The following is an 11238-nucleotide window of genomic DNA, read 5'->3' on the forward strand; positions in this document are numbered from 1 at the left end:
TCGAGCCTACGCCCTCCCAATAAGTAGGAGGAGACTATTTTTGTACTTTTGACAAAGTTAATGACTCGCTATATTGGGATTTGAAGACAGCGTAAGAATATATAAACTGATCCGGAGTTCTTTAAATTTGTTTTCATAAGAGTGTTTGAGTTAAGTATTATTTATTAATTTGTCAGATTTTTTTCCATTTGACTTCTACCTAAGAACTGGAATTTAATCATCCGAAATACTTTTGCTCAGTTATAATTTACTCACTAATCTCAAGGTACATATGGGTGGAAATATATTGCCGCTAATCTTGATCTAGAAAAAAACAATTACCTATGATGTTATTAGGTTGATGCAATATATATTGAGTATTGTTGTTATTCAAAAGTGCCTTAACTTAAAGAATATCCCTAAATAGTTTAAACTTTAGCTAAATCTGCATTTTAGTTAATATTTTACATCAATTTAAGAAATGTTCCTTTTATTTTGTCAACGGAATATAATTTATTTATAAACTACAAAACCTCTTAGAATGATTTGCTCTTTTTAAACACTTTCTGTGTTCTGATTTCCTAGTATACTCACTTTTGAAACTTTCTTACATGGCATGCTTATGAAAAATAGGACGAGATTTGGAAAAAAAGGAATGTTTTTAGATGCTATTTTATTTTTCCTCTTCCTGTTCTTTCATTTTTAACTGTACGATGTGAAAAGTATGCTGCACATTTTGAACATAGTTTGTTGGAACGAGCTCCTTTTAGGCTTTTTCAAATTGTATGAAATCCTCAAATCGTTTAAAAAGAGGCAGCCAGTAATCAGGACTGCTACACAAGAGAAGAGCTTTATACCTTATACCAATCATAATTCTTATGCCATGAGGTTGCGAGATTCATATTAAATGTTACGTTTTATTTATGCCGAAATTGATACATAACTCATAAGTTATAATCCTACATAGTATTGAAATAATATATATGTGTGTATGCGATGTACGTCCCGCTTAGAAAAAAAAGGATAAAAATGCATTTATTTCAAAAACAAGATTGATTCAACGTGTCTCAATTTTTTTAAAGGTATTGGTTGTCGATTGGCAAATGCATCAAAAAAATCTTAAAAAACCATAAACGAATTATTACAATAGCAGTAAAACGAAGAACGTATATTAAATACAAATTGATTAAGGGAATTAGGAAGAAGATGAGCGAATTAATCTTAATATGTTTCTTCAAGCTTCATTATTGTTGAAGAAGGAACATGGCAAGTTAGCAATGGTAATGACTATAAATAAATCTCAGAATCAAACATTTGAAAAAATTGCTTTATATTTAACAAAATCAGTACTTTCACATGGTATATCGCAATTTCTAGAGTGCCAAAAGGTTTAATTATATTTACATTAAATGGAAAGAAACAGCAAAAAAAAAAAATATATATATATACAAGGAGGTTTTACAATATAAATTTACCTGTATTATAATTATAGCTTATAGTAAATCGTTTTAGTTGATAATTTTAACATAAATAAGCTAAAAAACTAAAATATTTTTAATTTTTCTTTGGTTGTCTTTAAGATAACGTATTCGTGCTAGTAATAAGTAATAATTAATTTATCCAATAATGGAATTAAAAGGTTTCAAACAATAAATTAAAAATACTGAAATAATATAAAATTTTTGAGATAGAGAATGAGTTATGAGTATTACTACAAATTTCATCAAAGTTGCATTCCACAGAACTCTGAAAAAAATCAAAATAGACTTATGGTACCTAAAAACGAATTAATTTACCCTATATCTTTTCTTAAATTCTTTATAGTCACAGGGTTCACTTGAACATTGCGGAATTTTGATCCGTCTTCCTTGGTGCATTGCCAGTACTTTTTTAACTTTTTTGTCGTATCATTATCTGATGGGCAATTTATGAGTGCAAACGCAACATTAGCTGAAAATGATCCTATATTAGACGTTTTGTACTGTCTGTTTTGTGTTTCATTATAGTTTGAATGTTTCAGTGGATAGTCATCTTTGTAGAGTCTAAGTAAACCTAAAAATGGAAGAACTGTTGACCGATGAGCAAAATAAAACTTTGCTTTTAGATAGCTCTTCATTCTGAAATGATAAATTTCTTATATCTAACTTAGTCCACGCAAAATCAAAGATAAATTACTCAAATGTTTCAATAAGATCCTTCATTAATGGACAAGGCATTTTAGTAGTCACTGGTTTCCAATATCCATTACTGTACCAATATTTTAGATCTTCATAATATTCTAATACCTACCAAAGATTGGCATTATAACTCAATATAAGTTCATTAGTGAGTAAAACTTACTTTGAGATCTTCAACTGTGAAAAGAGTGCACCAAACCGATACATCATCAGGCTTCCAGGCACGAGAAAAACGACAAATGTCATAAGCAACCAGAGTATCATTTGTTGTCCATTCTGTAATCCCTGTGTAATAGCGAACATTACTCAAAACCGATTGCATTTCTTTTCCTTCCAGGAATTGCTTTCTCTCCGTATATTTATCTGAAGAATCATCAACATCTTGTTTCCATTTGTCACAAAAGTCTTCAAACTTAATATATTTAAAAGAGTATCATTTAGAACAGAGATATATTTTATGACTTCCTTACCTCTAACAATGGATCTTTATCCAAAGGTTTCTCCATGGACACATTTTTGACATATGGAAATAGTCCTTTCGCAAATCCTTCAGCACTCTTCATTGTTCTTTCTTTATTGGTGTGTCGAAACTATAGGTGACATCTGATAATATAAAGGATTTTACCATGAATATACTAAAAATGTACCTTGAATAGTTTCGGGTCATAGGGAATATCTAAGATATGAGGAAAGTCTTCTTTAAATTTTCGAGCTAATTCAAAATGTTCTCTAAATCCTGAGTCTGTTAAAAGGCTTTCATCCTTTGAAGTCAGATTAAATTTCCAGTCTTTAAAGTCAATCATGTCAAGAGTACATATTTTGCCTTAAAAAAAAAAAAGAAAGAAAGGGATTTAGCACAAATTTAGTAATGCAAAAATGTAAACCTTTAGATTGTGAGTTTTTCTTAATGATTTCCTTTTGAATACGAGGTCCTTCTTTTGCAATTTCTATAATACTATCATCTCCAGGATTACGAGTTCCATGACGAGCCAAGATCCATAATCGATTCACATTGCACCCTATTGATAGATTATTGACATTATTAAGAAAAATTATAATAAACTTGTGAAAAGAGATAATAATAAAAAAAACTGTACAAAGTTTTTACCTCGTGGTAATCTTATGTCATCTGTACTTCTTACAGCAAAATAGCTTGTCTTTGTTGAAAAGTAATCATATGGATTTTCATTACAAACGTGAGGATCGGGAGTCTTTTGAGCAAATATAAAATGTACTATAAAGATCAATGAAGTAGTAGTCTTCCACAGCATGTTGTTATTTCTTTATTGTCGTCTTCGTTAAAACGTATTTATCTAAACAAAAAAAAAAAAAAAAAAAAAAAAAAAAAAAACTTACATTTTAGCATTTGCTATTATCCAATATGTTTGCATACTTAATAATTATTTTAAAAAAAAATGAACTCACGTAGTTAATATCCGTAATATCAGTATACAAATAGTATTATCATATAAATAAAATAATTATAATGAATCCAAGAGCTATCTATATTTTTTTTTAAGTCGCAATCAAAATCTGTGCTTGCATAAAAAAGTTTTCAAAGAAAATATACCAAACTTGTTCTATATTCATGTAATGAATACCCCACTCAAAGAATTATTTGAAGACAACTACGTACTGTTTAATTAAATGATCCCACAGATAAAGAATATAAGTAACTCAGTCAAGAACAAGAATTCTTAGTTATTTGATGAATCACTTAAAAAAATTGACATTCCTAGATATAGTTAAGTCAAACACCGGCATTTATGTTGTATTATAAATCTAAACTGCTATTAAAATTAAACAAATATTTAATGATTATTAGGTAAATTGTAGATTCATCGCTTATGGAAAGTAATGACATAGAGCAAGCAAAAACTTATGAGCAACATAAAATCAAAAATTGAATTATTTTTAAAAGAAGAGTATAAATCCTTGTTTTAAAACGATTCTTTAACATGAGAACATGACATATTAAAAAAACAACAACTTATAAATACTACGTATTTACAAAAATAAATAGTTAAGATAACTTAGTTATTAAATATAAGAAAAATTTCTAGGACAAAAGCCAAAAATTAATGGAAAGTACGGAAGATTGTATTTAAGAAAACGTACGCAACTTCTCACAAATTATATTGGTCTCGAACCAATATGATTACAGATAAATGTGTAAACATGGCCTATGACTACAAAGGGTGTATAAGGGATATTAGACTCCCTGATTAAAATCTTGTTATCAAATTCGTCAAAACGACAAAACAATTTACTAAAATATGTATGTATGTTAAAAAATGTGTGTTTTGTTTAAAATTAAATTATTATCAACTTTAAAATAAAATTGTACTGTTTATAAAAAAATGTCAAAAACATTCCATCAATTTGTTAAAAAAAATTGTCAAAGCCCTCCTATTCACCGTGTTTACAGGATATAATCAATAAATCATTATTTTTTTAAATTATAAGAATAGGCTCATTATCGAGAATATCGAATAAGAATGTATCTTTATTTATGTACTATCGTATTATCCGGAATTGTTCAGAGCCAAACTGACACTTTTTGGTTGATTCATACAGATGATAACTCCAAAAAATCCTGAGTGTTACACTCAGTCTTAATGAGCTAATGTTCTTTACTTAAGAATGAAATATGATTTATAACTGCTTGGAAAAATAGAATAAAACATTGGTCAGCCGGAGCGTGCGCAGGGAGTGGGGCTGGAGGGATGTAGCCCCCTCAAATATCCCAATTTCTAAGAAAATTTATTCTTCAATTTTTTTTAGTCTAACTGGGGATTTTTTTTTTTTTTTTCAAAAAAATATTTCTTTTAAAACACCTGTGGATTTTTGAATTTTTTTCTAAAAAAATAATTTTTTGTTAGTAGTTGTTGATTTTTGAAAAAATTTTAAATATCAAATTGTATATCCGAAATTTTTTTCAAAAAATTTAATCAATTTTTGGATTTAAAAAAATATATCCAAAAAACGAGTCTCCCCCCTAAAAAATATATGTATATAATCCTGTGAACCCCACTAATAGCAAAATGGTATTATTTAACTATTATTTATAATATTGAAGAATCAGAATCGGCATCGATAATTTCTACTAGAATTGCATCAGAATCATTATTGAGATTTATTTTGGAATCGTCTCATCACTAATTGTAATTAAGTTATAGATTTAATGTGTATACAAAATCGATTAAGTTTAGTTTCATTTTAGACTTTGTTTAAATATTTTTACTAGGGTTACATATGTTTGAGACATTTTTTGAGAATAAAAAATGTAAGACAATACTTGAAAAGAGATTCAACATTAGATTTATGTCGTATCGTAGAATATAAATAACTCCTTGAATATTTATCCAATGAATATATCTTTTTTTTCAGTAGCTATTTTTCTATTAGTGGAATAGTTGTGAAATAAAAAAGGGAATTGAATTCAAAAAATTGTTAAATGGCTGTCTTCAGGAATTTAATGAACTTAATTTATTAAACCTTTTATATTGTGAACATCATTTTTATGACACAGTTTGTGAACTGGATAAGAAAGAAACCTAAAAAATAAAACGTATTTAATTTCACAATGAACAGTAGAACAACTAATTAAATTTTGCATCATTTATTAAAATATTCTATCCATTTTGGACGCGTACATATCAATTAAAATGCTAAAAATATTTGTATAAATATAAGACATGGACCAAAAATAAAGCATTATTTTTAAATAATTTCAACAACCTGAGTTTGGGGTTTCAAAAAGATATAATTTGTTATTCTTATAGTAAAATTGTAAATTTTTTTATTAAATATTCATTACTCATGGTCTTGAACCGCTAGAACCGAAACTGACCAAGTCGAACCGAGACTGCAATATATTGTTTATCGGTCTCGGCTCGTGTGCTTATTTTCATTTGTTGTATTTTTGGTATATTTATAACCTTTTAATATTCCATTTACATGATTTTAAGTAAATGAAACACGTCGTTACTTTTATTTCATCACGCAACCTTTCCTTCATAAAGAAACAAAAAAAATCCTGGTACGTTAATAAGCTTGTCAGAGCCTATAATATGATAAATATGATATTTCTTAAGCCAGGGGTTTCTAAACTTTACTATGCCAAGGCCCCCTACACTATAACATTTTTTAGCTGATCTCTTTTTATACGAAACATTTGTGCTGTGTTTGTGTAGACTGAAAGCAATCCTCAGTTCTTCATCTTCCTGCCCCCTAGCCTCCCCTCATGGCTCCTCTTTGAAAACCATTGTCTTACGCAACCTTAATTTCCGGTGCCCCTGATGTAATTTGGGGCACTTCAAACTCTGCGTATTTGGCTGCAGCTGCTCTGTTTGTATCTAACATCAAATATATCCTAGTATATAACTTTCTAACGACCCTCCTTTTTTTAAGTGCATGTTACTAAACTGAGCCTGTATAAAAAGAACTAAGACCGAAACCGAGCTGAGCTGGAACGGAGACCGAACCGTAGAAATAAAAGAACCGAAACCGTTGAAATGGAAGAACTGAAACCGTAGAAATGAAAGAACCAAGACCAGGATTAATAGAACCGTTGAACCTCAACCGAGCACAACCTTGTCATTACTTTATGTGAATTTTGGGAATCAAATTGGTACTCATCAGTTTTAATGAGGATATTAAACTGTATTAAATAAAATATCAATTACAAGAATACATTTTTTCCCCCTGGCTAAATAATAATCCAAGAAATCTAAAAACAAAGAAACGATTCTTAAGCAAAACAGATAGTTAAATTCACTAAACCTCGATTAATAATTACTTCATATTCTAATAAATCATAAACAAGATTAGATTATTAAGGCATGGCATTTAATCAGATTACATGTTTCACGTGTATAATGAAAAATTGAAGAGGAACAAGGAGCTCACTCCAGTCTCATTCAATCCAGCCGAGTCTCACTTGTCACTCCTTAAAAAATGTAAAATTGATCCCTCTTGACGTTCATTGAGGGTGTTTTTCCTGTTTTCGTTATTTCATTATATAATATAAGAAGTTATATAACTAAGTAAAAGTATAATATGTTCGTATTATATTGAATTATTATGAAAATAAAAATATTTTGTCAAAGATATGTGCCATGATCTTAATACATATATAATATATATTATTTGACAAATAAAAAATCGATATTTTCGTGAAAAATTCTATAGACCGATAGTTAAGAATCCTAAAACTGGACAGGACCGAATAAATAAGGTCCAACACAACACTGCTGAAAAGTACTTTTGATAAAATGGAGATTCAAAGGAATAAGAAGTATTTTTATAACCTTTGGTGTTTATAATATTCCAATTCATTAACAGCGGGTTAATTATCATTGTATTATCTAAAATAAATAGATCAACCAAGAAACAAAATTTCAACTCCTTAAGACGATATTTGGACGATTTTCTTAAATTCGATTCCCACTTTAATTTTATTACCATTTTACCATACAAAATAGCCCTTGGTGTGTCCAAAAAAAATAGAGAAAAAAGGATGGAGTGTTGCATTTATAGAGTATTTCTTTGATTTTTCTTATCATAGATAAAAGGAGATGCTTTATAACTTTAATATCCCATCTTTCTTTTATATTTTTTTACCATTACATTACCTTTTTTCAAAGCCTGAATGATCACTCATGAAAGAAATCAAAGGTTAAGTAGGAAACCTCATTTTAGATCAGCCATTTCATCCAAAATACTCTAATAATAAATTATTTACCTCTGTACATATACAAGTCTATACAATGACTACATTATTATTTAAATTTTTAAATAAAACGTCTTCTGAAGAAAACACAAAATATTTATATTTTTTGGATTTGGAACCACACGATACTGACGTTCCATTTCACCCATAACTAAAGAATGGATCTGTGAAAAGAAAAAAAGTTATTCATTTTCTCCCCATAAAATCATATAATAGATAGCTGATATTAAAACTGCTCTCTATTTGTAAAACCTATAATTCATATGTTTTTCAGTTTTTTGCCTTGGCTACACATAATTAATGATGGTTTCCAGATTTGCTTGCTTTTTTAAATTAGCCATGAGCTCCATTGTTAAGCAAACAAAGTCACTTTATTTAATCCCCACTAATTAGCTACTCAGTTAATTTAAATAGCTTTTATAATCCCAAAACACGGTGGTTGTTCACTTGTGGATTATAGGTTTTACAAACAGATGGCAGAACAGGGGTTTTGATTTAGTTGTATCAAAGGTCTCGCTCTCGCCTTTTCCTTGTGATTTAACAAAAATCACTTGCCTACCAATAACCAGTAATGGATAATATATGTTCTACTGGCATGACAAAATAAAAGAAACATAAAATTTATGTGTGACCATGACAATTTGAAGCATGTTTGGGAGGAGAGTAGCTTAGCTGAGATCAGCTACAAGCAGCAGTGAGAAATAGGAAATCAAACAAATCTCACTCCGTATTTTGCAAGAACATATTGGCTAAAACTACTCCAATGTAGTTCCTCATTTCTTCTCTGAGTCCAATAAAGAGTTAGAGTTAGAGTTCGGTGGTTTTTCATACTCATATATTGGCTGAGATTGCAGATTGAAAAGTTCTTTAAACATGTCATGCGTAAAGAGCCATAATAATAATACGGATAATGAATATGTGGATGCACTAGCTAAAATGGGATGTAGAATAACGGAAAATCGACATTGGAAGTCCTGTGGGTCACAGTAAAAACTGAAAAAAAATGGCTGATTGAACGAGTGGTGTGGTGATTCAAGTCGTCGGCAAACAATGTACCCTTTTCCTCGTCTTTGTGACGGATGGAAAATATATAAAGAAAGAAGAACATCAATTAAAAAGGTTTTACGTTTTGGGACTGTTCATATGGATGGGCTCGGTGGAGGATGACTTATGCAGGTTGTGTGGAGAAGAACCCAAATCTCCTGTACATCTCATAACGAGATGTTATGCCGTAGAAAGCTTGAGAAGAAATATATGGGGTTTTAGTCGAGATCTGCAATGGAACAAGAAATACATTTTGTTTTTTTATTGATAGAATTATTGCAACTGGTCGTTTTGGAGATGTGTTTATTAAAGTTTTTGATTTTGACAGTAATAGCGAACTGTAGTTATGTTTAACCATTTTTCAGTTTATGTTTTGGTTTAGAAGTTGTTATTCATTTAAGTCTTTTATAGAAGTGTTCCCTTTGGGATTTTATTTTATTTGTAACAATGTGATAATTGTATTTTGATATGAAATATATCTCAACTTCTGGAGTATATGCTATATGCACGGGTTGCGGCATTAAATTGGAGTTTCCATGACCTTGGGGCAGCTATCTCGTCGCATATGCTGCAGGGATAAGAATAAAAAACCGTGATTATGGCACTCTAATAGTGTAGATAATAATAGATAAATATAATGGATAGAACTAGATATTTTTATCAAATTTATTAGAAATTTGTTCATTTGATGCGGTAAACATATCAACTATGATCCACTAAGATGGTGTGTCCTTCAACGATGATTCAACTTATTATGTCACTGAAAATACTCTATACCCTTTTAGTGTTAATACAACAATAATCTACAAATTTTCCCCCTTAAATTAGCTCCACCCTAATGTACATCCAATTAGGAAATGAAATGGAGGATCTACATATTTTAACATTCCTTACCGATTTAGTAAATTAATGTCTAACTTACTGAGATGATCACTATCTCAATAGTACAGTTTCTATTTATCAGATAACATTAGGATAATGTTGATAGGATTAAAGGTTTAGCTCAAATAAGGGGTTGTCATAAAATTTTGTTACATTTTATAACAATTCATAAAAATAATAATAAAAGAAATAAAATATCGTATTAGTCTTACAAGAAAACAGTATTGATACTTCTTAATTTAAAGTTGTATTAAAATATTTTGCTTTAAATGTACATTATGCCAATTAACTATGTATAAAAATTAATACGTGAGAAGTGATTGATTTCAATTCGACTCTAAATGCCCATCCAGTTCGAATTATGAAAAAATAAACCAATAGTTGACTCTATTGTTTCGAGTCCATTTGATTTTTAATCAATCAACCTTAACAAAAATATAATAATAACATTGACTTATTATAATCTTAAACACTTAAAGCTTTTATTGTAAATCCCATAAAAAAAATTATTTTATGAACCTCTATGCTCCTATAATATTTTGATTTGAACTCATTTCCTTTATCTAAATGATGAAGAATTGTTAATATTTCAGGGGCGTCATCAGGATTACATACGTAAAAGCACAAAAATATAACACATAATACCAAAGGGTCAAATGGATCTATCAAAGCCTTATACTTTTATTTACAACCTATTATAGAGCAAGTAGAGAGATAGAAATCCAATATTAGTTACAAAGAACAAAGGTTAATTTATTCAAATTTTTGCCCAAATAAGTTGCAAAATCTAATGTCTATTTTTCTTTTCCAATGATGAATTATATACATTAGGGGTCTGTCACACTGCAACGTTTTCAAAATGGTACTGTAATTATTTTATATGGATTCAAAAAGTTTTGTGTCCCTATGAAGAAGAATTCAATCCAATCCGGTTAAGAGTTGATGTATCAGATATAAATCTTATTTTTTCTTATTAAAGGAGGACACGTGTGCACATTCGGCTTGGAAAAATTAACACCTTCTCTTAATTGTACAATTTGCTTGTACAAATTACAGCTTAAATTAGTACTTATTTGCACTTGTACAAGTTAATTATTCAATAACGGTGTTTTGAGATTATTTCCCTCTAGAAGCCGTATTCCAAGAATATCTCATTAATTGTAGCAAAAACGGATAAATATTTTGTAATTTCCTTCGAAAACGTTTTTTGTGTTGACGGGGCTCTAAAAAGAATATTATTTTTGTTTTTGTTACTTAGATAAGAATCGGGTAATCCATATACAGCCTGAAATCTTTAGATTTATTAAAATTATGCTTTGTTAGGAAGAGATCTCGTAACACAACCCATAGTTTTTGATGAAAGAAAAGAAGAGTAAATATGGGAGCAATAGGCAAAAACCTTATTATAAGTTTAGGAAAATG

The 11238-nt window shown here is 29.3% G+C and overlaps 1 protein-coding gene across 1 annotated transcript; it reads right to left on the reverse strand.

Moving 5' to 3' along the window:
• Window positions 1-1292: 1292 nt before the first annotated feature.
• LOC121123186 (multiple inositol polyphosphate phosphatase 1) lies at window positions 1293-3633 on the reverse strand. Its single transcript, XM_040718318.2, has 9 exons — window positions 3513-3633; window positions 3265-3469; window positions 3041-3175; window positions 2804-2979; window positions 2627-2746; window positions 2320-2568; window positions 2155-2264; window positions 1776-2096; window positions 1293-1725 (listed from the first exon to the last, which is right to left on the reverse strand). Exons 2-9 carry the CDS (start codon window positions 3425-3427, stop codon window positions 1596-1598), a joined length of 1404 nt encoding a protein of 467 aa, XP_040574252.1. The 5' UTR covers window positions 3428-3469; window positions 3513-3633; the 3' UTR covers window positions 1293-1595.
• Between the last annotated feature and the right edge of the window lie 7605 nt (window positions 3634-11238).

The sequence above is a fragment of the Lepeophtheirus salmonis genome, chromosome 8, assembly GCF_016086655.4.
Source record: "Lepeophtheirus salmonis chromosome 8, UVic_Lsal_1.4, whole genome shotgun sequence".
NCBI lineage: Eukaryota > Metazoa > Arthropoda > Copepoda > Siphonostomatoida > Caligidae > Lepeophtheirus > Lepeophtheirus salmonis.

Excerpts from the sequence above, each read along its gene's own strand:
- LOC121123186 (XM_040718318.2), bottom strand. The coding sequence starts at position 3,427 with ATGCTGTGGAAGACTACTACTTCATTGATCTTTATAGTACATTTTATA. Across the intron at positions 2,747-2,803 it reads ATGACCCGAAACTATTCAAG|TTTCGACACACCAATAAAGA; the intron begins GTACATTTTTAG and ends TGTCACCTATAG. Across the intron at positions 2,569-2,626 it reads ATAAAGATCCATTGTTAGAG|TTTGAAGACTTTTGTGACAA; the intron begins GTAAGGAAGTCA and ends AAATATATTAAG.